The following is a 27,913-nucleotide window of genomic DNA, read 5'->3' as shown; positions in this document are numbered from 1 at the left end:
TTTGTGGCAAAGTCTATTGGATATTCCCTCAAGATGGATATTTTCTTATTATTACTAACTAAGTGTTCAACTGGAGCAGCACAGAAATTACTGTGAATACATACATACATCTTAGTCATAAAAACTATAGTATAGCTTTTTAAAAATATATTTTTGTTATATAATGAGATTAACAAAAAAGCAAACAGTGGAGAGACAGTGGAAATAAAAATACAACATGGTGATTAAAATTAATTAAAACTTGAAGGAAGAAAGCGACCACATATATTAATATAGTTTAACATAAAAAATTGACATCTTTTGAATGTACATTTGAACATTTGTTGTTTTCTTTGTATGTATGTGAAACAATTATTTTAGCCAAACTCCAAGCTAAAATTGAGCTTAAAATGTGAGACTGCAAGTTCTCCATGAACCTGATTGTTATTATATAATAAAGCTTTTGTATGTCTTAGATTCCTTAATATCTTCAATATCTTGAGAATCTTAATATCATAAGATTTCGGTATGTTTAAAGGGAACATGAGGTAGCAATTGGGACATGGGTTAAAAAAATCCGGCCTTGGAGGCTTTCCGTCCACCTTTCATTGCTCCCAATCCTTCATTGCAAATGTATGCTGTGTTTCAAGGATCCCATCTCTCTAGCATGCTGTGAGGAGCACAGTTGTGATATACAAGGTAACAAGGAGTGAAACTTGTACACTATCTTTGTCAGCATAACTGTACTCAGCCATGATGAGAAGCAACTTTAGGACTGACTGAGGTGGACTCTAGTCTGGGCAACTTCAGAGGTGTGGACTAGCTCCCCATCCAGCACGGCCATGATGGAGACTTGATGAAGCATGTCACTCCTGGCAGGTTGAAATAGGTTTCTCCCCAAACTAATTTATAACCACCATCTAAATGAAAACCAAGTGTAGACTCCCCATATAGCAAATACATAAAAGCATATTAATAATTACCAATATTAATAATGAACATGGGCAATAAGAAACCTGTGCTGGAAATGGCCAGGTGTCATTTGTTGTATCTGTGGTGAATCTACTGATTAAATGAAGCTATCTTTGACTATCTAAACTGACCCCAAGTCCATCCATCACTCCATTCTAGTTCCTATTGTCGATTGTCTTTTCACCCAAAGACTTCCATGAGTTGGATACCATTAGGAGGGAAGATGAAGAATGAAAAACATTTGAAGACTTGGAAAACATTGGAATCTCATAGAAGCAGAAATAAATGCAGCTGACCAAAATTGTCCAGTGTGCTCTACAGTACAGAAGAACTTAAATCTAAATTTCCAGACAAGACACTTACCTCCATGGAATGCCAACCAATCAACCATTTTTACAGTTTACATAGAGAAATGAAGTGAAAAATACGATCATCACATCAGAATTTTGTTAGCTTAATGGCAATAGCAGCAGGTCTCAGAAGAATGGCAATTAATTGTAATTAAAATAAATGTTAAATTATTCAGCTTACTTCCTGAGATGTGCTACTCCCAGAGTGTCAGCACCTAGGTGAATGCCATTGATCCTGAAGAAAGCTAAGCAGGGTTGGGCTTGTTTAGTACTTGGATGTGAGACCCTTGAGAAATCCCAATGCTGTAGGCTAAATAAGAAAATTGAAGCAGCAACCCACTTCCTTACCACTGACAAGAAAACTACATGGCATCAGGGTACTGAGCTGTACTTGAAAAGGTTCTTACCTTTTCTTAATCCATGTTTATCAGAAGTTGCATCAAATTCAATGGGATTTATGCTGAGGTTGATGCTGTTGGACTCCTATATTGGATTCTATCTACAGGAGATCTGTCCTGGAGATCTAGGGGGATTCTGTGTTGACTTTTTTTAATCAGCAAGAGAATCAGCATTAGGCCATTTACCATGTTTCCAATCACCTGAAAAGTGTTTTCTGCACATACAACAAAAAAATGCAAACTAGCTACTGACAAATAAGGAAACTTGTGCTAACAGTATTTATTTATAATTCACGTTTCTAAACTTACCCAATTTCTTGGCTCCTGTGCATGTTTTCATAGCAATTCTTTCAATTTTGTTTAATGGAATGGATCCAATAGACAGAAGTCCTCCATCTCCTGCAGTTGCTCTGGAATAGCTTGAGGCCTTCATTGAGTGATGGGTTTCTCAGTTATATCATATGGAAGATATCACTTGACTTTGATAACCTCAGGCCGATTTCCCATCTCTTCCACTTGGCTTCTTAAATTTGTTAATTTTTTTAAAGTATCAACCAACTTTCGAGGATAAAACCAAAACCCAAGCAATACTATCATGTAGTGTTCCCACATGCCATGAGGGCAGGATTGCAAAAGAGGAGTAATCTTGCTTGTGCAATAGAATTCACTTAGCAACTGCTTTGCTTAACAACTGAGTTGCCAGTCCTTGTTTAGCAACAATTGGGACTGGCAACTTGACCATTAAGCAAAGCAGTCGCTAAGTAAAACATCACAGTTCTATGATCTTCAGTGTTCCTTTGCTTTACAGACTTGCGAAGATCATAAATGCGAGGATTGGTTGGTTACTTTTTCATCACTGTTGTAACTGCGAGCAATTGCTAAATCAGGCAGTTGCTAAATGAGGACTACCTGTATAGGATACATGTGTTATGGAACATGTTAAGCCATTGTTGGGCAACTTGAGATCCTAGTTACCTGTGGTTCCTAAAAACATTTGACACATAAGCATACCTGCCAGTTGCTGAAAATTGTGTTCCCTGGAATTTTGAGATGGAAGATACATGAATACACAAGTAAAAACCCCATGAATCACTTAGAAACATAGTAACATCCTTGGTTATGTTTAGGGCCATACCAACTTCACATATTCATCTCACTTGCTGCAGCCTTGCTCTCCCCATAAATTAATGTAGTGTTCCTGGGCAACAAATGCTTTCCCTTGTGCTAACCCTTGATTAAACTTACCACAATGTGTGAGCCCAGAACAGGCAACCCATTTAAACTCCAGGCTTGCAAGTCATCCGAAGCTGGACGTCTGCTAATCGTCAATTTTCCTTTTCAACCTCCAGACATATAGTTAGGAGGGAACAGCAGCCACAAAATGACAGCTTGAATGGTATCTCTGTTAACCACAGGCTTCATTTTTCTTTTGCACTGGGCCTGAAATGGGCCCAGCCTTTCCTCATCTCACATACAGTGGCTCCAACATCAGTTAGGCCTCTGTGCCATTTTCCCCTTTTGAACAAGAGAGTTGTGCTGACCAGCCACCATAAAATTTGCTGGTGGGTATTTGCTACATCACCTGGTGTTTACCCACTGAGCATTACATATTGCACATAGCCACCCAGTATTATTTCAACATCATGCATCTAATCTTAAATGTATATAATCCAGCCATGTTTCAATATTCATTGAATATCCAATTTTAAATTCATTATTGCTTCAGGAGAGCCGGTCATAATGGAAGAAAACAGTGGAGAGAGATGACAGGAAAATGTATGGTGGAAAGAAGAAAAAATAAGAAACTCTCAAGGCAATTCAGCTAGTACAAAAGCCAATTTTATAACAAATGCTTTTTCAGGATAAAGACACTACAATCAAAATGTGAACATTTCTTATTTATTCAAAAGCTAGGGTATGACAAAGACGATTAAAATGTAATATGCCACCTTTTTACATAAATTGCTTGATGATCTGAGACTTATTATATGTCTCCCTGCCCAAAAATGCTCACACAGACACAACCATTAATATTTTATACACAAATGTTTATTTCTCAAATAAACAGCCCCTTTTAAACACATGGAACAGAATCTAAATCCTCATCAAGATGAATCCAAAGATGATTTTCCCCCATGTTCTCTGCAATCATTGTGTTCTTGGTCACTACTGGCTTTAACACCAAAACAAAGACATGTTATTTAAAAATCATGCTATTGGATTTCTAAGTTCTGCCTCTGACCATTCTATGGTACTCTGCAGTGTCTTAAAAATTATACATCACCAGATCTGAACCAAATATGGAATAGCTGTCTATTGAACACAAAACAAATGAGAAATAAAATTACAAGACATAATCAAGTTCGTAACGAATGTAGGTATTCTTTTCGTCATTGTAGATTCGTGGATAATGTGCTATTAGAGCATCCTGTGAACCAATATAGATGGAATTATAAATCTTCCAATAGACATCTCTGACTTTTCTGGCAGGGTGAAACAAACCCTAGGAAAAGAACAGAACCAGAAATTCAACTGCATCTTAAGCAATATTATTTACTGATGATTTACAAAGAAATGGCACTTTACTACAGGTCAGAAGTCTGGGTATCATGTTGCTCAATTTGATCTATTCACAAACCATACACATGGACCCTTGCTACATCACAATTCTTTTCTTCTTTTCTATTAGAGTTTAATACAAAGAAGCCTTTAGGACATACAGCATGGAGGAAACTCTTCAATTAAATAGTCATTATCTTTCCTGATTAATATTCTTTTTTCACTTATTCAGAAGCCTCGGCAGGCATTTTTATCAAGCATACCTGTAAACAATACTGCAACATCCGGCAAGGACCAATAGCCACCCTTAGGCCCTCCAATGCTCCCATGACTGCTTGGATGACGTGAGGAGATGTCTCAAACACATTGGGCCACACGTAATTTAGCAAGTGATTCAGCGAGTCCTCACAGCCAAATCCATATACTCCAAGAGACATATGTTGCACCACTGCACTAGCTGTTTGTCTGTGAACCAGGTCCCTGAAAAAGAAATTGTACAGGCATGATCGGTAACTTGCTCCCCATTTGTTTTTCTAGTTTCTCTATTTCTACCGGTAACATGAAGTTGAGCCAGAAATTGTTCTGACTTGGTAAAATAAAATATTTCAATATCAAAACATGACTGTCCATCCTTTTGTCTCCAACATCTTCATTAATGGATTAAGATTGAGAGAGTGCTTAAGTGGTGCAAGAAGTGGAGGGAGAGAACAACAGCTGCCATTAGAGACAGAAAATTCCTAGTCTTGGGTTGGCAGCTGACAGGTTATCTCTCCCCTCTTTTTGACTGAAACAGGGCAGCTGCTTCAATACCCCAAAAAGGAAGAGAAATATTGCCAGGTCAGCCAAGATCCTACAACAGACCACCACAGGAAGCTGTAGCACAGTGTTTCTCAACCGTGGCAACTTTAAGCTGTGTAGACTTCAACTGAGTTGAAGTCCACACAGCTTAAAGTTGCCACAGTTGAGAAACACTGTGGAAGCAAAAAGAGCCAAACAAGAGAGGGCAAGCAATTATTCAACTCCAAATCATTATAATTACCCTACCTCAAGGAAAAGCTGTATTGACCAACTCTCAAATATACTGAGAGTAACGATCCATTTATTTAAATACGTAAAGGGTGTTTAAAAGTAATTGTTACATATCTTCTCTTTTCCCCAAAATATTATTTCTAAGAAACAGAAAAACACATTTTTCAGCTGCCTCAAGATTTTCTGAAATTTCACACCTCAATGAGCATCTCCCTATGGTCCTTTCACAATGCTGCAATCAAGAAACCTGAACAATTGGCTTAATATTAAGTTTACGATAACGTGGCAAAATAAGAGCAAAGGAAACTAAGAAAATAGTATAGTTTACTCTGGAGGGGGGAAAAATTACCTGTCCATTAAAGCATCTTCAAGCAAGGGGGTAACAGCATAAATGTAGTCTTTTCCCATTTCCCCAATATATTCGAACAGGAAAGAAAGAGATTTTAATACACCGTTCTGGACATTCAACTCTGGAACTCTGTATTCATTCATGAGTGCAGGCAATACTGTAAAAGGGGAACAAGTTTCAGCTACAATAGCGATTGCCACTGTAGTACACACTCTGTTTTGTCTTTCTTGTACTTTCAAATTATTTAGCAGGGTTGCCAGCACATCATGGGGCCTAGAATGAGAGAAAGAAAAAAATGTTAGTGAAAAATTACAATTAGAAATCCATCCATCTATCCAATTTACTAATCAGTCTCAATAAAATATTTCTTGTATTTTTGTTGATAGAAAAGTTTGAGTATACTTACAAAATCATGTGTACCTAAATAAGTAACTTTATATGTAATTATTACAAAAAATATTACAATAATTATGGTAATTATTATGAAATGCATGTGGTGATTTCTGATACATAGTATTTTCCCTGGTAAAATTTCTACTGATCGCCTATAACTAATCAATCCACAATTCTATTACAAATAATTTGCAGCCATATTATCATCATGGGTGCTTTTTTTTAACTGCTACCTTCTCAGTCTATTCCTCTAGTTTCTTCTTCTTTCCAATTCAGCCATAAGATTACATTAAGTGAAACCATTACCTTCTTCTGGCTCAGATGTTAGATTCTGTTTATATGCTCATGCAGTTCATTTCCAGATAAATGTACAAAATCTAACCTAGATGAAATGTTTAATGTGAAAATGTCTTACCTCTAGCTTCATAGTCATAAATAATCAAGGTAGTGTTTAGCATTAACTTTTCATTCTCCATTTAAACAACCCAGTACAGGAATTTATACTTACCCAATAGCTTTTGCAATATAGCCAAATGTATTCACAGTAGCTCTTCGAATAGCTTTCTTATGTGCTTTTAACAACTCAAGCAATTCAAAGCAAATCCTCATCCATTCCCTTGCAGAAACATATTCTGCCCCTCTGGATGAAAGAGGAAATATTATTATTAATAATAATAGTAATAAAGAACATTTTCAATACACTTGCCAGGCTAACGGAAATAATGGAGATCAGGTATCATCTCTAGATAGGGCTTCCTTTCCCCCAAATCCCAACCCCTAAACCAAAGCACTTCTCCAAGATGGCATTCTTCTATCCTGATAGATGCAGTCACTTTCTTTGTGCTAAAGCCTTTCTGTGCCTCTCTCTATGCAAAAAAAAAAAAAAAAAGCACTGGATAGGGTAGGATTTCTAGGAAGGAGAACAGCCTTCATCCTGACTTCTCTTGGCCAGATACAGCAGTCAGCAGGCTGGAAATTTTCCATATCTATGGAATGCACTGCTAAAATTTGAGGGAGTGACTGTGGAAAAAAAGACTGATGGGAGGTATTTAATGAGGGCAGAAGCAAAGATAATAGGCACATGGTCTTCATCAGAACTTTCAGATTTCATAAACTATGAATTTATTTTAAAAAGTCTATTTATTTGTAAGACATATTTAACTGTTTTATAATGTTATGTGCTACAAATCAATTTACCTATCTGCAATACGTCCAACCAAGTCAATACAATTCTCTTGTACTTTTTCATGCCTGTTCTTCAAGATAGGTGTGAGCCTTGGCAGCAGGTCTTTAATTGGAGGAGTCATTTTGTGCATACCTGTTCGATGTAGGAAAGGATATGTTTAATCTCCATCTCTTTCAAATTAAAAATGTGACCCTAACTGCAACCCACACTTACCTATAACATTCACAATGGCTTTAAGAGCTCCTAGAATACTGCCCAGTACTTCAGGGTATTCTTCACCCAAATACTCATACAACACCACACCCAAGTGGCCCATCAATTTTTCCTAGAGCCAAAAGAGAAAGAAAAATATACTTATAATCCAAAGCCTTTAAACCAAGAGCAGATGTTTATGGAAGAAGATGGCAAACAGTAAGTACCTCCTGACAGGTTTTCATGACAACTGCAGTACGAGATATCAGGTCGGCAGCTTGCTGTCTCACTTTGGCTGATTTGTTGTTCAAACGCCACAATACTGTACCACAGATCTGGGGCAAGTATGGTTTCACTCGCTTGCCAAGGGCATTTACCACTGTACCAAAGCCATTCAACATCACTGAGTCCTATCAATCAAAAATTAGAACAATGCTAAAATACTATCTGACAGTAGCGGTTGTTGTTGTCACATTCTGGCAAGATAAAATTCTAGGCTGTCATCTTCTCAAGTGACTTGACAAACAAGCAATATTTCAAGTACCAGAACTGTAGTCCTGTAATGTATTAGCAAAATGATAGTGCAAGTACAAGAAAATCCTCCCACCTGACTCCAGCCCTTACACAGAAACGGATGAGTTCCTTCTTGACAGTGCTTTGTAATGCTGCCCATCAAAGAGAGGATTTGATACAGGACTACTTCTAATTTGGGGATTTTACTGTTAATTTCTATTCTATTCAAGAAAGGACTAGGCTGGTCCCAAAAGCAGGAAGTATTACATGGAGAAAGCTTGAGGGCTCTTTCCCATCACCAAATTGATGCTGGTTATTTACTGGGGCAGAGAATAAATAGTTTATCGCAGCCCAAGCATAGCCCTACTGAGAGCTGAAAACTTCGTTATCTCACTACACAGATCTTGTGTATCTCTGCTATTTATTAGATTTGCCATCTGCAACAATCAAGTTACCCTTGATGGCATAAATATCTGATATCTTCCCAACAATTTCTCCTAACTCCAATCTGAATAAATAGAATTTATGAGTACATTCATATACCTCTGTAGTCTGTTCTTGGAAAGCATATAGGATACCATCAATAAGTTGTTCTTCCAACTTGTGGTCAATATCAGCTGCACCCAGATTCCCCATGATCTTTTCAATAGTTTCCATAACCATTTTTCTATACTGCTCAGCTTCATCTTTCAGATCATCCACAATCCTGGAAATAATTTCTGCTGCTCCAACTTTGTTTGCAAGCTCCACAGTTGTGTCAACCAACTACAACAAATACAAACGTTTTGTGGAATCAATGATCAATTTGGAAATTCAGAACCATCTCAATTCGATTTCCAAACAGAAAGAAATTGTTTTGAGGATAGAGGCAAAATTGAGATATGGACACATCTGGATTTTGAAGAAGTATAGTAGGTACCATCACAAATTAGCTGCCATGTAACAGGTAGCCAATCATAAAGTAAAACATGAGGGAACACCTCTCACTGCCTCCCTCCTTTGGGGTATATATGTATCAGGTATGCAATACTTATTCCTTTACATCTTTCTTCTAAGCCGATTACCTCTGCTGAACCACCCCTGTGGATGTTCCCAATTCTACTTCCTAGCAGTTGGAATTAAAACTTGTCCAATCACAAAGATCCTTTATTTCTTTCAGCATTCTGCCCAATTTAATTATTAAGAAGTTCTGCTAAAATTGGCTTACAGTACTAATGTCAATCATGGTAATACCTGTCTATAATTTCTTCTATCCAATGCCATTCTATGTTGCCAGAAGTGCTTGAAAAATGGAGGCAAAATTTCTGTTTTAATGTAGTTTGCTTCAACACCATCTGTGCCACAACACTGCTTTACCACCTGCAAAAAAAGACAAGCTAATATAAATCTTCCATTTCTCCAGAAGGTAAAATGTTATTCTACCAAGTGTGCCACGTGCATATCAAATAAATAAAATGATTTGGAAGAGCATTACAGCAGTGATGGGCCACACTGACTGTGTGTGTGTAGTGATTATACTAATACAGAGCTGGGAATTTAGCAATATCCAGAGAGCGACAGGCTTCTCATGTTTACATTAACAAATCTGCTTCAGAATCTCTCTCAGGAACCAATTAATTCAAAATTCAGCCCAACCATTAACAGCTGCAATGCTTTAATTTTAGAATCCCTTTCAGCATTATTTGGGCAAGGGTTAGGAACATATCAAAATACTTTTTACTATTATAATACATAATTCTTCAGCTAAAGTGAAACGTAGATGCTAAACGTGAATGTTTTTATTAAGAAACTGAAGCTCTCGTACCTTCACCATAATCTCTACATTATGTACACCTCTTTACTTCTATGCAGCTTGGAGTCATATCTATTTTTCTTTACCTCCTGATGGAGAGGTCTCTACCAGCCGAACAAAACAGAACCCAACGGATTCCTCCATGTTTATACAGACTTACGTACCTTCAACACAATCTTCTTCATTTCTTCATCAGGAGACTGAAACTCTCTGATAAGAATTAGCATTACTTCTCTGGTATAGTAGTTGGCATACTCTGCATCCATAAGTGGAATAAGGTATCCTATAGCTTTCAAGAAAGCAGCCAGACCCTAAAAATATATAAATTTATTATTGTAATAATAAATAACACCACTTCTTAACTAATACTACCTGACAGAGGTTAAATCAGACATACCTTTCCTCTGTGTTGACGTATACCTTTCCAGAGGGGCTTTAGAACAGAGTCAAATGATTCAATACCATATGGAGTTGCTGCTTCAGCTAAAGCAGCAATGGCTAAAGCACTAATGGTGCGTACTTTCTGCTGCTCATCCACCAAGCCTGCAAAACAAATACATATTTTGTTCTATATTTCAGAGTTTTTACTAGGGCAATTAAATACCTATCAAAGCAGAAGGAAAATTTGTAACTAAAATGAATGCCATTTCTAATTCATATTTTGTTGAAGAGCAGGAAAAGAACATCTAATTTATTTTATTAAATGAGATAAGTTCAGACAACCTCTCCATATTGCTTTTAGTGAAAGGAAAGTCTGTTTTCATCAGTTTTTTTTCCCAGACTCTAAAGGAGCTACTCTGTAGGATTAACCATCTAGAATAAGTTTGGAGGTAACATTTGGTGGGAAGTCAGGAAGATCATCTGTCCTCCCTTTGAACAGAAGCCTCTGTTGAGTTATTGTTCATGTTGCAAATACAAGGGCTTCCTTTCCATTCAACAAAAGACAAATCTGGATCCAATTCCAAGGACAGGTAGTCCTCGCTTACCGACTGCTCATTCAGTGACTGTTCAAAATTACAACAGTGCTGAAAAAGTAGGTTTACAACTAGTCCTCAAACTTGCAGCCATTGCAGCATCCCTGTGGTCATGTGATTGCGATTTGGGGGCTTGGCAACCGGTGAGCATTTATAACGTCCGCAGCGTCCCACGGTCATGTGATCACCATTTGCGATCTTCACAGCTGGCTACCAACAAGCAGAGTCAATGGGGAAGCTGGCAGGAAGTCCAAGTCGCAGTCATGTGACATTGTGCTTAATGACTATGGGTGATTTGCTTAACGAATGCAGCTGGAAATGACATGAGTCGGGTGTAGTCACCTTTCACTTTACAACTGTGTCACTTAGTGACAGAGTTGGTCCCAATTGTGGTTGGTAAGTGAGGACTGCCTGTACAGACCAATGTCTGACAATTTAGCCAAAAGGGGATAGCATCCTGTTGCTCCAAACCTAAAATATGAGGGAGCAGGAATCAACTATTGGGTTAAATATGCCACAAATTTAATTTAAAACATGAAGTGCTCCTATTCTACTATTCCACTGAAGTCTTGGTGCAATTGTCTCTGGTCTACCATATCAGTGAAAGATCAGGCTATTGGGATCTGAATGTTCTTTTGTTTGAGGCATTTGATAACAGGTTATGCTTCACTGCTATTCAAGAGGGTGATTTGCTTCGCTTTAAGACTTTTAAACTTCTCCATCCAGTTCTATCCCTTAATCAGGCTTAAGCAAATATATCATTTGATCCCAAACAGAGACAGAAAAGGAAAAATCTGTCAGCTTTCTGGAAAATTTAGCACCATCTTAGAAGGCTGAAAACTAGAGAATAAACATTTTTTTAAAAAAGGTCCTAGATGCCTCCATCATAAAAAATGCTTCAAGAAGTATCCTTTGTCCTTTTTGCTAGCTGGTGTGAAATATCTACTATGGGGTAAGGATGAGACCATCAAGGTACAGATTATATAAAACAGAAGGCACTACCTTTCTCCCATTCTCCCAATAGCCATCTTAGCAGAGGCATAAATTTTTGAAAATACGGTGGTCAATGATCATAATAAAATTGATTTGACACTTATTTCAAAATGTTCTGTGAAGAAGCCAGGTGTTGATCTAAAGCTTTCACTTAAAGCAGGGCTTCTCAATCAGGGTTCCATAGAACCCTAGGGTTCCGTGAGAGGTCACTATAAGTTCCCTGGGAGATCACAATTTATTTAAAAAATTATTTCAAATTTGGGCAACTTCACAGTAAAAAGGTAAATCTGATTCTTTATTCTGAGTTTACGAACAGTGTTCATGCATATATACAAGCCTACGCAAGAAACAAATATAATAATTTTGTAACTTCTGGACTATATTTGAGCCTGAATGTGCAGGAGTTCCCCGAGGCCTGAAAAATATTTCAAGGGTTCTTCCAGGGCCAAAAGGTTGAGAAAGGCTGACTTAAAGGATGGCAATGAATGAATGAATGAATGAATGAATGAATGAATGAATGAATGAATGAATGAATGAATGAAACCAACCAACCAACCAACCAACCAACCAACCAACCAACCAACCAACCTAGGTGATAGCAACTTTGGATGAATGCAGTGGCACTTGGGAAGTCTAGAACAGGTACTACCTCCCATAAACTTTTGGGACAGACAGACCTCAGCAGCAGAGGCTTTGTGAGGGATTTGAGGATGAGATAGACTCCAGAGAGATGGAGGCAAAGAAATAAGCAGGAAAAGTTTCAATAGAAGAGAATACATATAGCTCAGGGTTGAACTGTGGAATCCTTGGTGCTCTCTGAGCTTGGCTGTTTGCTTGCTGACGTTTCATTACCCAACTAGTAAACCTCATCAGTGCTAGTGAGTGTGGGGTTTGCTCCCTGTTTTTATACAGTACCTTGCCCTGGATTGTTTTCCTGGATTGTACTAGAAGACAAATATCAACATACTGAATATCTTCTCTTACCAAGCAGAGAGAGTTAGCCTCATTTTTGATGTAGCATTCAAAACTACAGCAAAATCCATCTAATTGATATACACTGATTACGTCCTATCAAGCCAGTGTCAATTCCTCATACTGCAGGCTAATTTCCAAAGGAGTTAAAAGTGTAAAAGTCAACTACAAGTTTTATACTTAAATTTTAAGACTCTACTGCATTTCAAAGGGAATAGAGAACAAGACTGCTGAAACACACTTCATTTAATTGTTCTGTATCATTAACATCCAACTGGAAATCCTTCAATTCCCTAGCTACAGAACAGCAGCACTGGAAAAAATAATTTCACAAAGGAACCTACCATGTTCAATAATTTCAACCAAACTCCTGAGATGAGGTAAAATTGCACAGCCCATAAGGATAGCAATTTGCTGCACAATCTTGATGCCAGTGTGTCTGGCTTGCCAAGACTTCTTGCTTTTGCACACAGCTTTTAAAAAGGGCAGCAGAGATGGAATTCCTAGGGCAGAGGCAACAACAGCAAAAGCTCGAGCTGTGGTGTTACGAACATACTCATCCATATTATCAATATCAGGCCGCATGGTAGAGATCATTGTCGCCAGGCCAGCTGCCTGAAAAGACAAAAAGCATAAGAATCTGTCAGTGCAGCCTCGAACAAAAAACTGTGAACACCCAAGTTCTGTGTTCTGCCATTACTGGTTACTTTTCAGTGGCAGAATACGGCTTCACTTTAATGTCTTCAACAGATGTGTCTCTATTGTGTGTGCATGCCTATAAACCAACTTAAATTGTACACAACCATTTGACACGCCTGTCCCCCCACCTCTAGGCTAACTTCTGTTAACATCAGCACAATATATGAGAAACATTCGTTACCTTAGCAAGGTTGGAAATAATTTCTCTGCCTTCCACTCTAGCATAGTAATCTTCATCAATCAGCAAAGGTTCAATGACCACAAGAATCTAAAGGAAATTTAATGAAAGTTAAAACTCATGGAAATTGATGTTTGACACTAATAATGTAGCATTAACTCTGCATGCCTCAGTATAGTGTAAGACCAAGAATTAACAATCTTAGTTGATAGCTTAAGTATTCCATTTTAAGGTTGTTTTTGGAAAAATATATACCACATATATGTTGAAACCATTTGAACACTGATCTTTTAACAAGATAGCAGTTCATATGTAAAGAGGCCTTTGAAGGACTGTTTAAAACCTGTGGCTTGCCTGCCCACTCTCCGCCACCCTGATGGCTGGGAGGTGGAAGAAACTATGGTTCATTTCAATTATCTCAATTCCCAACCTGTTAATGTTATACATTTAACAAACTGCTTAGAAAGCTATCAACCCCTAGCACACTTTTTAAAAACACACAAATAGCCTAAAATTTGTTTCTAATAACAATTCTTCATTTTAACACAATGCTAATTCTCCTGTTATTTGGAGGAAAGGGGATAAATTAGATAAATAAATAAATAAAGTGCATGAATCAAACTGCACAATGATTAGAAGCTTGCACATGAAATCCTACCTCCTAGAATACTGTTACACTGCAATTATACTCAGTATCATTATTTATGCACAAAATAAAGTTATAACTGTGAGCTTACAATAGGCAAGCACCCATTCTGAAATCACAGGCTCCTAATGAAGCATGTAACACACTGAAATACTACATTCAGAGACACAAACCTTGTGTACATATGGCCGGACCAAGTCATCCAACTTATATAAGATTCTATCAATAACTTTAACAAGCAAGTGGCGTTCTTGATCTTCAAGTGTTGGAGACATCAGAAGGGGCAAAATCTGATTGAACAGTGGGCCAGCTCCAAATTCTCGAGCTTTGTCAGTAATCTGTCGCAAAGCAGCCTATGGAATGGGGGGGGTGGAGGGAAAAAAAGCATAGCATTATATATAGTCTGTTCTCTCCAAAATTCCACCAAGTCAAATAATCACAGTTATGGAGTTGAGCTTCTGTTATATTTAACACCACAGTGCACTTCTACACAGGAAGCATTTTAGTTATGACACGTAAAGCAAACCAGCATACCTCAGCAAGAACAGCTTATTAATAAAGAGAGAGTGAGTGTGTGTGTGTGTCTCAAAGCAGAAAGCTATCTAGGAACAAAGTAAGGGAAAGGCAAAATGAACAAAAGTGGGGGTAAAAGGAGAAAGGTATGGATATGGAAGTACTCCATCTTACCTTCCTCATTGGAGGGGTGCCATTTTTAATCTTCAAAAGCAGTTTCATTATTTTTCTTTCTTTCTGTTCCTCTGGACTAAGTGTTGATTCATCAACATCAACCTGCAATGATCACATATATACAAGTTTAATGTGTATTTACTTGAATTTCTTCACCAGCGAACACAACACTGTCAAACCAAAGAACTCACCAGCAGTTTATCAAAGTACTGTATGTCATCTGGTTTTAGGAAAGGAAGATTTCCTGAGGGCTGGTCATTAACACTCTTCATGGTTCTGTCTTCTGTTTGCATGTGGAATCCAGTCATACCACCCAGGGGTGTTGGTGTTGCTGTAAGTTTACGAGCTGGAGTACGAATAGGAACATAACCTGCCGGAGGCGGGAGAACCTGAACCGACAAATAAATACATAAACACGTTACAAAAGAAAAAAAAAATCATACTTTAAAATGAAAAACTAGGAGCTGTGTTATCTAGGACTAAAGGTAAAGGTAAAGGTTTCCCTTGACGTAAAGTCCAGTCGTGTCCGACTCTAGGGGGCGGTGCTCATCTCCGTTTCAAAGCCTTGGAGCCGGCGTTGTCCATAGGACACTTCCGGGTCATGTGGCCAGCATGACTCACGGAACGCCGTTACCTTCCCGCCGAAGCGGTACCTATTGATCTACTCACATTTGCATGTTTTCGAACTGCTTGGTGTGCAGAAGCTGGGACGAGCAACGGGAGCTCACCCCGCCGCGCGGTTTCGAACCGCCGACCTTCCGATCGACAGCTCAGCGGTTTAACCCGCAGCGCCACCGCGTCCCTATCTAGGACTAGTTTCAATTTATTTGTTAGATTTGTTATTTGTTAATTTATGCACTGCCTTCTAGAAGCTCAAGGTGATTTATATAGCACTCCCTCGTTCAATGTTTCCCTACAACAAGAAACCTGTAAGACAGCTTGGCCTGACAGAAAGCAACTAACCAGTCTTTCAGTGACCTTCCATAGCTGAAAACATACTTAGACTTGGATCAAAGACTTGCTTAAACATAATACCATTATACAATTCTTTAAAAAGGAAAGTATACCATTCCAGACCACTGACAACAAACGGCACAACTCAAAGTTTGTGTTATTTTACCCTAAGTACTTTGTCCATTGCTTCTGGCCTGAACAGTGCTGTTCCTCAAGGCCTCTTCTGGGAAACAATTCTGCCCAAGATGCCTATGAGGCATGGATTCCAAGTAGCCCAGTGCTATCACATTCCCTTCTCAATTCCAAGACCATCTCCCCAGAACATATGTATCAGTGATACGGCCTTCTTAGATATAACTATTTAAATACTGGAAATGTATGAATCTGCCAGCCAGCTCTGGTATCTTGTAAAATTTGCTTGTACCTTGTCCTACATTCTTTCCAAGGAATTATTGGGGTAACTTCCAACTCCTGCCTGAAGAAGCTGCATTAGAGGACATTATATTTTGGTGGTCAGGGAGGGAACAGCATGGAAAAAGCTAAAAGCTAGGATCCTTCTCAACCATTTTTAAAGAGTAACACCATTTAATCAGAAATGAAGAAGTGTTTCACAACAGAATCAGCAAGCAGGGATGAATTAGCTGTTCAATTTCTTTGGTTCACTCTAGATTTTTGAATCCCAACAAAACTGAGATCATACTAAATTTTAAAATTAAATCTCTTCAGCCTTCAAAGAGATTTATTTTTCATAGTTAAATATAAATTAAAATATTAACTTGATTCCCATTAGTGACATATGGATTATTCATGTATAGACTTAATTTAGCATCCTGATGCTAACATTGTCTGTGGCTTATTACTTACCCGATAGCCCTCAGGAAACATAGCATCCAGCTCTTCATCAGAAAGGGGTCTATTTCTTTCATCAATTTCTCTTTCCCATCGCCAGGCTTGGAGTTGTTCAGGAGTCATGCTCATTATGTGCCCTATTAAGAATTTATTCAACATATGAAGTACCTTGAGACAAGATGCATAGCTTTTTTTTTCCTGGCAAAGTCTGCTAAGTAGTGTGCTTCCAAATTTTATTTAACTTCACCTGGTAACTATGAAGTTTGAGTAAAGCACAAATATGAAACATATTAGTAAGAAAGTGTGACAGTTTGATGGATACCCACGCTTTATCAGCTTTAAGCAATTTTGGTTATACCGTAAGATTTTGTGTCACCGTTCCCTACCTTCATTTTTCTGTGCCCCAGAACACTCTTGTAGGTTCCTATTCAAGGCAAATGTGGGACAGGGCAGATGTGTGCATGTGCAAGTATGGGTGTGTGTGGAAGGATTAAGGAAATACCACTGGGAAAAGGTCACTTCCCTCTAGTATAATACCACTGAATCTAGCAGACCTAACTAGGTTTTGGCTGTTAAAGCAATTGAAATTACCTGGTGTAGGTGTTGCCATGTTCATAGCTGGTGTACCAATTGGTGTTTTGCCAGGTGTTAATACAGGGGTGCTGCCACCCATCTGACTTGCAGGTGTCTCATCCCAACGTGATTTTCTTTTACTCGCTCCAGGAGTTGGTGTTTCACCAATGGAATCACCCCCTCGATCAGTACGAGGGGTTTCTGCCCATCCACTTCCATGTCCTGGAGTATCTAGAAAACAAAATCCAAATATTTCAGATTGAATTCACTTCACAAATAGAAGTAAAAACTTTTACAGAACTTATGTCTAACTACCTAATCTCAGGTTTATCTATAATAATTATCAAACCAAGCAAAGTTCTATTGGGTTACTGGATCATTCTAATTCTTGTATTTAGTTTGAATTTCAGGGGCTAATATACAGAGAGCTTGCTAGTGTTCAACATTGTTTTGCTCCTCTGAGCAAAAGATCTCCATCAACATATCTGAAATACACGAATGTTTCCTTATTTTCAAAAGTGGTTTACTAAACTACACAGACTCTAATTTTAGCTTAGGTATCAATATATTGTCAAGATGTAGCTAAAGCTTATTTGAACTATAGGACTAGGATGAAAACCCCTGAAGTCATAGTTTTCCAACAACACACCAAATAAAAAGTGGGCGTCTTTTGAAAGTAGAAAATCTGCTAAACATAATGAATTACTGATACCCGTACATTACTAAACTTATTTTATTATGTTCCAAAAAGTACCTCTTTCTGTTTTGGGAGTCTCATCCCATCGATTCTTCCGAGCACTGGAAGTTGCACCTCCATGACCAGGTGTTGCATGACCAGGTGTATCACCACGCCCAGGCGTTGCAGCTCCTGCTGGTGTGTGACTGGGAGTTGGATCCCATATTTTAGATCCAGGGGTTGCTCCAGGTGTCTCACTACCCTTTGCACGACCAGGTGTTTCATCCCAGCGCAGTGATGGAGTATGTCCAGGTGTCTGAAGAAAACAAAATAGGGTTTAAAGAAAAAGTACTTTGAGATAGCACTTTCTTAAAAAGTCACCTATCCTATTTTTCAGTCAACAGTGTTATGCCAGTTAGTTTAATTCTTTCTAAAAACACTTAAGCTTACACCTACAGATTCATTTGCATTGATTAATTTATGAATGTCACAGAAAAGCACTCTCTATGCTTGAGGGAGGTATCTGCTGGGCACTTACTTCTTTTGTCCTATATTTTATTTCTAACTTGGCAGATACAAAATAAATGAATTAAAAAATAGAACAATTATTAAAATGTTACCTCAGCTTGATCCCAGCTAGACAATTTCTTAGGTGTGGCACCAGGAGTCTGGTCAGCAGTCTGGTCCCAACGCCGTTTGCGTTTTGATGGTGGCTGGGATGCAGCACCATTGACGACTTTAAGTTCACCAGCTTTAGCCTTTTCTGCTAGTTGCTGTCTAATTTCTCTCTGTTAAAGAGAAAACATATTTCTCAAATACTGTGAACTGAAAAATAAATTCTACATCAAAGTTATTGGTACATTCAAATCTTCTAAATGGATCCACATTTTGAGACTTAAGGTTAAGTTTCTACAGATGAATATTTCCTAAGTATTGGTATTAAACAATTACAGTATAGCAAAATAGACCCAAACCATGTACATTAAAGAGTATGGTATGTATGAAGCAAAAAACTGAATCTATTGGTCGAGATTTTCCAAATTATGGGTTGGAAATATTTTCTAGATTAACAGGTCATATTTATCTGAAAAAATATTTACAGCCATATGTATCTAATTTGTACCCATCCTTTAAACTATGCTTATATGTGTGACTGGAACATACTTTGGGTACTATTTACATCTATGTGTCTATGAATTCATAATATACCAAACTGCACTTTTGTATATATACTAAGAGAACCTGAACTGTAATATGACTTGAAGTGGGCCTTGGCAAAGTGTCATCTATTCAGCATGCACAACAGCCTACTTCATGTACAACACCAAGCCAGAATTTTTAATCACTATTTGTTGAGCCTAGGCTTTTAAATGTTCATTTAATTGTATCTTAACTGTATTTTAATTCATGTTTTAGATTTTGATCACTGCCTTAATGTTTCCGAGTTGTTTGGTGTTGAATCATGCCACCCTGGCAGGTTCCGTGAAGGACCACTCTGTATGCTGCCTACCATTTAATTTTCCTACAATGTTCTCAAGTATTCTGTCTCCAAGGCATTGCAAGAACTAAGTAGTGGACAACAGGCAGAGGGGAAATTCACCAAAAGGAGACATCAATACTACTGGTTCTTCAGGAACTCCTCAACACTCCATGAGCTGAGAAAAGCCTTGCCTAAAAGAAACGAAAGCTGAAATGTAGAGTAACCATCTTAACCAACTAACCTCTTCTTTTGTTAAATGTTGTTCACGCATAACATCCATATATGTTCTGGCATTCATTTTAGGATCAGGTGTCTTCCCACCTGCAGAAGAGAACAGCAACAGGACAAAAGCATAATAAGTACAGGAGAGGCAGAAAAGTTGGCTTTTAAAACTGCTCTATTCTAACATTATTTTATTCCAAAATCAATTAATTTTAATGTTTTGACTGATTTTAAGAAATTATATGTATCTTACTTTTATTCACTTTGCTGATCAATTTAACCTGTTTGAACACAAACATAACTACAACAGCTTAAAACAAATATTTTAAAGGAGATAAGAATGATAAAATGACAGCACAGTTAAGAGTCTTCAGAAGTGATGGGTTCCTGGGTTGCTAATCCGGAATACGTACACTTTCGTGCCTTTGTCTCCATCAGCAGTTCTGACTTCAAGCAGCAGAATAGAAGCCTAGAAAATTATCTCTTTACCATTAGTAACACTTTGGAAAGATATTTTATAATCAACACATTACCTTGTTCAAGCTGATAAAGCCTATGATATCTGACTATACGAACTACTGTAAACCTAAATAACTCAAATTGTTTTATCATACAGATCAGTGTATATGTTTGATGAATCTGGACACAAACCCCAGATTCTTACTTTGTGGAGGCATGCTAAAAGGGCTTCACTTTAAGAGCACCCAATTTCTCCCCCCACTGATTCTGAAGGTATAATTACAATTGTGAGCTGATTGCAGTACACTATTTTTACCATCATAAGGATACTCACAGGCAAAAAGTTTTTCCCCACATCATAAATACTAATTTGTACCTTGAAATTAATTCTAACTTCAAATATTTACAGAAGCCCAGCCATATAGTAACAATCTTATCAAGGAAGCACTATTTTTAAAGTGCAGATTGGCTATACAAGTAGTATAGCATAACTATTTAGGACAAAATAAAATTCTTAATACATTTTCTATGCTGAAGATCAATGCCCAATTGGCAGTGTCATTCTGACACTAGCTTTGATAGGACCTTCCTTTGGGATACTTTTTCACCATTATCTACACAGGATGTGTTGAACTGCACCCTTAAGAATGCAGACAGGACTGGCATATAGCAGTACTGCTGTAGGAAAGAAATTAAGGACAGTTAGTATGGGCCTGTGAATTCTGACAATACATGTTTATATCAATGACAGTTAAGCAAGTAAAATCCATATCCCTATTAATTCATGCAGGCTGAAATGCTAATTTACAAAAACCTGCAACCAGTTATAGTTTTAATCAACAGCTGCTCTAAGGTTCCTTGTCAAACTAACTCACCCAAGGAAAGCTTCCATCAGGCCCACTGGTACCCCTTGCACTAGCCTAGGTTTATAAAATTTATCAGAATATATTTGAACTACTAAAAGTAACAAATGTTCTTAAATGTTACTTTTGCTTCACTTAAGCGTAACTTCCTGAATATTCAAAATGTGAGAATCAACTGCTCTGGTTTGTTAGGTACCATTTTAAAAGCAGTCATTCTTTATGTTCTACTTTTGGATTGAAAGCATCCAGCAAGTTGGAAGATTCTTGAGCACTAAATATTAAAATCACTCAAAGTACAGCATATATAACCAAAGCAATAAGAAAAGAGAAACCTTTAACCCTTTGTGTTTCTATGGCAATGGCTCATTATTTTCTTGTCCTTCTACCTGGAAAGAAAACTTGTATTATAAAGGATGAACAAAATGGCAGACTATGATTTCAAACAACTTTCAAAGTGTATAAACTAACAGTTTCCTGAATTTTCAAGCATGCCAACAGAAATCAAAGGGCTAAAGACAATTTAAGGAAACAAAACTGATAAAATTAAGTGAAAAATGAAAATAATTTACCATCTGCAAAAGGATCAAGACGTTCAGGGGAAATAATCATCATCCGTCTCCGATTTTTGTATTCATCTTCCCTATCAGCAATCTTTTGTGGACGATGTTCAGCAAATGGATCGTACTAAAAGTGAGATATACAAGGCACAACTATCAATAAAAAAAGTTGGGGGTAACTGGTCTCCCCTAAACCCAGCAATATAAAAGATAGTCTTTTATTTTTTTTATAATACTGTCGTAATACTTGGGAACTACTGTTGAATGAGGACATTTCTATGGGTTGCATTCAAAAGCACCATTCTGCCATTGTTACAAGGGTGGAATAGATTATTCCCCCATACCCCAAGTCTGTTCTAGAGGGTTGAAAGACGATCTAGAGAGACTGAGGTAAGGACGGGAGATGGACAAAGTAAAGACAACTTCTGTTGAAAAACTTCATACAGCCCCATTTAACCCTTGCCTCAACAGTATAAGAGGGTGATTTGTAGAGTTTCCCCTTAAACAATTCGTTGTAGCAAATCCCCAACATTTTGATTTTAAAAAAAGCTTTTCAGTGAGGCCACATTTCCACATCATGGAAGTCAGATGAATCCAGATGATGTTCCAACTGCACTCCATATTTCAGCATAATTATTTTCAAATGGTGCAATTCATTAACACTGAAATGTCATTAGTCCCCTTAAAACCTCCCATCAAACTGTATTCTACTACTAAATAGGCAATCTTGTCTATGTATAAATTATCTCAATTACAGGTAGTCCTTGATTAATGATCCTAATTGGGACCAGAATTCTGTTGCTGATAGTCATTAAGCGAAACATCACATGATCATGCCGCTTAGCAACGGCAGTTCCTGCTGTGGTCATTAAGTCAAAACCATGCAGTCATTAGATGAGAATCTCACACTTGTCCTGCCCTGTGCAAACTGCCTCCACCTGCCTCTCTCTCGTCAATCTCTGTCCTTTTGGCCATCAGCATGGCCTAGGTGAAAAGGCCGCTGTATTCCACCAACCCCAGCTGACCTTCATCATGTTCTTCCTCCTCCTCAGCATGGGGGCTCTGTGGGCACTGGGCTCTACATATCATTATAAATATACCTCTATATATTATTAATACACTATAAAATTCACCTGTTCAGTTGACTGTGGTATATCATTAAGCAGTGCCACTGGCGCATGATACCCAGGCTTCTTCTGGCCAAGCAAACTTGTAGAAGAATAGTCATCATCGTCCTACATAAATAAAGAGGATTAGGAGAGATTAACACCATTTTTATTGAATATACTTTTGTACTAAAATAATTAATTCAAGATGTCTTTAAAAACTTTAAATAAAAATGTTTATGCATTCATGAAGTCTTTAATTTAAACAATAAGCAGTTGTTCCAACATTAAAATAATTTACACTTACATCTTCAAGTTCAGTTGCTGCAATTGAAGTTACGTATCCAGCAAACCTGCTATCACTTCCACCATAGATCTCTTGATCGTAATACCCTGTAGAATCAAGGCCAACTCCTTGAGCTTCATCAAGGGCAGCTTTTTTGCCTTGAATTTCTCGAATCTGTGCTTCAATATCTGTGAAAAAGTTATAAGTCAACATTACATACATCTGAAAACAATATATACATATACCACATATATTAGAAACACACTGAAAGTATTGTATCGACCATTTCTGTAACCATTTTCTATCTTCTCTATGGGGTGTGTGCATCTACATGTGTATCTTTATTCACCACTTACCCTTTGCTTTCTAGTGCAATAAAGTCATGTTGCGGTGTTAATGAGAATTGCAAGAATGCCTTCTTCCCACCAAAACGCTAGTACTAGATAAATATTTCTCCTATCTTTTCTAAGAATCTCCCTCCTGCACACAACTGTGTTGAGAACAGCCTAGGGACAGCATATGCTTCCAGAAATATGGATTCTTCTCCCTTCCCCCAATATATATTTTAATAAAACCTAGAGTGTACAATTTGAAATAGATTGTAAATGCAACTTAAAAAAGCTATTTAAGCTACTAAAAACTTATTTATCCACCTCTCTGCAATGAAAAGCACATCTGGGCATGGTAACATTGACAAATTTAAGTCACCCTCCCCACACCAAGCAATTGACTTAACCAATAATCCAATTTTGTAAAAATGCTACACATGACATTTTAGAACAAAAATAATGGATCACATTATCAGAAAAGCTACAGATAATTTGTTAGGTTGCTTAAATGTCTTCTAATTTATCCAAGATTTATCAAAGCAGGTGATGCCAGGACTTTACTTATATGCACTGAAGTGATAAAAACACTTTAAGAACATTTAGAAACAGACATGTATAAACAAAGACTATGCTTGCATCACTTTAATTCTTAGAATTCATTTTAGAATCTTTGTTCATGACTTCCAACTCTGATTTGTAGGCCTAGAACAAGTCAGAAGTTTGAATTCAGACACTTCAGTTGTTTGTGGCTTGCAGCAACTGTGCAACATACCCTGCTATTCTGATTAATCCCAATTAAGCAGAAATTCTTAAAGTTATTGCTTAACGTAACACGCAAATACACAGTCTCTTTTAAATAACTAATACATGGGTATCTAGCTATTGGCCATATCCAGACATTTCAATAAATGCACTGTTATTTTTATCTGAAACTCAAAGCAAATAGACCAACTTTCTCATTAACAATCAAAATCTTTCTTGCTTTAGTAGTGGTAGGTCATATAACTTTTAATCCTCCTCTGAACATTTTCAGTCTATATCCAAACTAGGTCACTTTTTTACAAAAGAAACTGGCCCATCTCATCTCTTAGTTTGAATGTAGAATCTTCCTATTTTATCCTCAACTATTTAGGCATACCAGCACTATTACAAAAACTCTCAAACATCTGGCTAAAGAGCATATTTCCCCCTAGCTTCCTTTCCATTCCTAGATCTTACAGAAATTTCTTACACTTAAAACTCTCCTGGGCCCTGCCCTCCATGTTTCTGTTTTCACATTCTGACCCACTCTTGCATATAGATGTACCATTTCCAGAAATCTTAATGTCATGAAAGATACTTCTCAGCTCAAATTTTTAAGTTAAATTTTTTTGGGGAAAAAAAGGAAGGTGAAATATCTTCTGATCAGTTCTAAGTATATGGCACTAATTTTAAAATATACATTACGTTGTACATTCACTGACTACTATAATTAGTTGATAAGTAATTAATAATTATTTTGGATCATTTTCCCTATTACATAAATTAGGCCTCCCATTGTGTAATGGGAACATTGAATTTTTGCTTAGCTTTTACAATATAATCTTGATAATTGTGTTTCTAATTATATAATTTCTAGTTTTCCTAAAAGTTGTACGGCTGTTCAATGTTCATGAAACAACATTCATGACATAATGTTTACAGTTTAAAGTGAAAAATCTATTTCCTCATTATCTTAAGAAAACTAAGATTGCTGAACTGGATGGATACTTCTTGAAGTTCCTATTGAAAACAGGAAACCAATCTGAAATAGAAAGTTCATAATTAACTCAGGAAGGGAAAATTTAAAAAGAACTGCAAGGTGTTCCTCTCTTAAGAGAAGCCACTGAAGAGCATTATCAAATGTGCATAAAGATACACACATAAATAATATTCCTACAATACGGTATGCTGCAAACTGAAGTTACAAACTGGCTCCCTTCACATAACAGACACAAATCACATTTTGCCTTAGAAAATGCGTGGAATTCCTGTACAAAGCCAGAAGGATCAAAGCACTACGACTTGCTAGAGCTATACTGCTTTTTCTCCAAGAACTCAACAATAACAACCCTGTGCTGAGAGTACGATTTACTGTAAGAGGGTTTCCACTGTTGAGGGTGAATCTAACCCCGGATCTCTTCATCCTAGTCCAAAACCATAACCACACACACCTATGCTTTGACCTCCCTTTCTCATTTCTAGATCAAGCGCAGTTGATAATAAAATATTATTGTAAAAGAAAGTCTTCGTCATTTAATAAGCAAAAATGTTCCCCTTCCAATCCCGTGTGCGGGCGTGCAAGGGTGTGCGCTTATTTCGAAGTTGAGGAGAAACAGATGGCGGTATCCTTACGGGCCCAACCTATCGCCCTCTCTTTTCCCGCTCACATGCAACTTCTCTAACAGCCCCCTCGGGCTCCCACATTGCTCCACGAGCCGACACATAAAGCTTGGACGGGGAGCAGCGCGCAAGCGGGAGAACATCACCCCGCGACGCCATTACGCGCAGGCCCAGCCCCGCCGGAGAACCAGCCGCCAGCCGTTCACGGCACGACTCTCTTCCCACCCCGCACCTTCTCGAGGGCCGGCGACCATTTGAAAGGGAAGGCGAGCAGACATGGCGGGAAGGGGCGTGAGTGAAACGCGGAACACCGTGACCGTTTCCTACCTTCGTGGGTCTTGGCGATCTTCGCCATTTTGTGGAGCTCGAAGAAACACGGGAAGCGAGATGGAAGGGGGCGCCGAGCGCCTTCTCTCAACGACGTCAACTTCCGCTAGTGGGCGGGGCTGAGAAGGAAGCTCCGCGCAGGCGGGGAGGAGGAAATGCCAGTCAAACCGTACATCAGAAAACTACAGAGTCGCTGGCATGCGCAGATGGACGTGGTCCCTGCTCTTGGAATTCTACCCTTTATATACAATCCCATCCTTCGCCTGCTTGCTCGAAGTCTATTCATTGCGAGCGTGAGATAGTATCCATTAGGTTAAAAATGCAGAGCTCTTTATGGGTGGCAAAAGGAGTAAGGTTGTTCTTTTTTAATGGGACTTTTTCAAACCTCATTCCCCAGTCCAATCAAGAGCTTTGACGCTAAGGAGCTGGGCTCTTGATCCTGACTTTGGTGAGTAAGAGTTTGAATCGGAGGTAATTATTTCAAACAGTGTCACCCGCTACAACGTGAGGGGAGGTTCTGAGGAGCCTCGGTTGCTCTATGACTCTGAAATTAAGGAGATAACAGCTGCACAATACCTTAATGGCGAGGCCTGAATGGTGGACTTGATTTCTGTTTGCATATGGACGGGGATCCATTCATGGATAAAAGTGCAATATATTTTTTATTCAAAAATAACATACATGACAGTGTTGAATACATTATGTTATTATGACTCTTGTTACTATTATACTATATGTTACTATTTTCTCCCTTCCCACCCCTTATGTTTACAGCTATTTTAAAAAAACCAACCCAACCATCTTTTCAGTTTTGTACAAATCTCTCTGAGGCTGAATCTATAACTCTGCCAAACATCTGCCTCTGAAAAGCCCTTTATCTTCTCCTCTGCTTATCGTTTTCACGTGTTAAATGGGCCAGACAATTAAGGAGGGCTAATTTTAGTCAAAATCCATTTGGTGCTGGCTGGGGAATTCTGGGAGTTGAAGTCCACCCATCTTAAAATTGTCAAGGTTGAGAAACACTAAGGTCTACATCATACTGTCTGTTTTCCGTGCTGGAAGAGCTGACAGGGAAGGGGTATTAACAGCCTCTCTTGATCTGAAGCAGAGATTACATGCTACAGAGTATCATAAAGCAGCTCTTCTGTAGGAACTCCATCTCTTGCCAATTTAGTTTTCAACTCCCACAGAAACTGAACTCCCATGGGTAGATAATGTAAATATCTGGCAGGAACAGAACATCTAAAATAAAAATTGGAATTGAGTCATAGACTCCATTGCAGTGATTAAGAGGATCCAGCAAATGGTCATCTGGACAACTTAGGCCAGGCACCACCGGTTCAAAGGCTGAGTTCAATCTCCAGAAATAGGGTCAGCCATGTTGTATGAATATGACACAGAAAGCATCATGCGTGTGAATGCTTAAAAAACAGCAATGAAGTTCCAAATAGGGAGATAATATTTGTTTAAATTATGGAGTTATTCTACAGAATGATAGTGACCCCTGATCCTCCCTGTACCCATGTAACATGAAAATAGTAACACAGGACTGTAAGATTAAACCCTCCAAGTTCTGGTGATTTCATGGCTGCATCAACAGAGTTTTATTGGGAATAATACAGAAGTGGTTTGCTACAGTATTGCCTTCTTCCAGAATGCTTTTTTGACTTCCTATCTAGCCCACAGCCCTGGGATTTCCTAGTAGTCTCTCATACATATGCTAAGTCCAACCCTGCTTAGCTTCCAAGCCCAGAAAAACTGTGCCAAGCGTTCTAAGGGAGATATGGTTAGTAGTCCCCTGAGCTACATTTAGTTCTTATGGTTACCATGAAGTTAGATAAGGAGCCCTATCTTCAAAAGCCCAGCATGCCATTAAACGACAATATTTGAATTATTCACTCAGTAATTAGCTAGTTAGTGCATCCACTAATTTTTTTTCTATTTTTTCTTGTACTGCAGACAGCCATTTTAGAAATGCTTCTAGCAGAGAGCTTTGACTCTTACCAATTA

General features: G+C 38.1%; 1 protein-coding gene across 3 annotated transcripts; it reads right to left on the bottom strand.

The window, feature by feature from the left end:
* Positions 1-3,576: 3,576 nt before the first annotated feature.
* Positions 3,577-26,036, bottom strand: SF3B1 (splicing factor 3b subunit 1). Of its 3 annotated transcripts, XM_063318039.1 has the most exons (25): positions 25,904-26,031; positions 22,908-23,074; positions 22,628-22,729; positions 21,507-21,621; positions 19,635-19,714; positions 18,534-18,701; positions 17,992-18,229; positions 17,256-17,468; positions 16,680-16,801; positions 15,053-15,250; positions 14,862-14,963; positions 14,348-14,527; positions 13,532-13,618; positions 12,996-13,266; positions 10,110-10,255; positions 9,877-10,023; positions 9,154-9,279; positions 8,464-8,685; positions 7,635-7,817; positions 7,429-7,540; positions 7,227-7,347; positions 6,538-6,669; positions 5,637-5,909; positions 4,522-4,738; positions 3,577-4,202 (listed from the first exon to the last, which is right to left on the bottom strand). In XM_063318039.1, the coding sequence occupies exons 1-25, from the start codon at positions 25,929-25,931 to the stop codon at positions 4,044-4,046; spliced, it is 3,909 nt and encodes a 1,302-aa protein (XP_063174109.1). In that variant the 5' UTR covers positions 25,932-26,031; the 3' UTR covers positions 3,577-4,043. The 3 variants fall into 3 exon arrangements, with proteins under 3 accessions (XP_063174109.1, XP_063174110.1, XP_063174112.1); XM_063318040.1 differs by lacking the exons at positions 21,507-21,621; positions 22,628-22,729; positions 22,908-23,074; positions 25,904-26,031 and adding an exon at positions 20,029-21,453; XM_063318042.1 differs by lacking the exons at positions 3,577-4,202; positions 4,522-4,738; positions 5,637-5,909; ... (15 more) ...; positions 17,992-18,229; positions 18,534-18,701 and having other exon boundaries at positions 19,713-21,323; positions 25,904-26,036.
* Positions 26,037-27,913: the final 1,877 nt, after the last annotated feature.

The sequence above is a fragment of the Candoia aspera genome, chromosome 1 (genome assembly GCF_035149785.1).
Source record: "Candoia aspera isolate rCanAsp1 chromosome 1, rCanAsp1.hap2, whole genome shotgun sequence".
Taxonomy (NCBI): domain Eukaryota; kingdom Metazoa; phylum Chordata; class Lepidosauria; order Squamata; family Boidae; genus Candoia; species Candoia aspera.
This window is presented reverse-complemented; position numbering and strand designations above follow the sequence as displayed.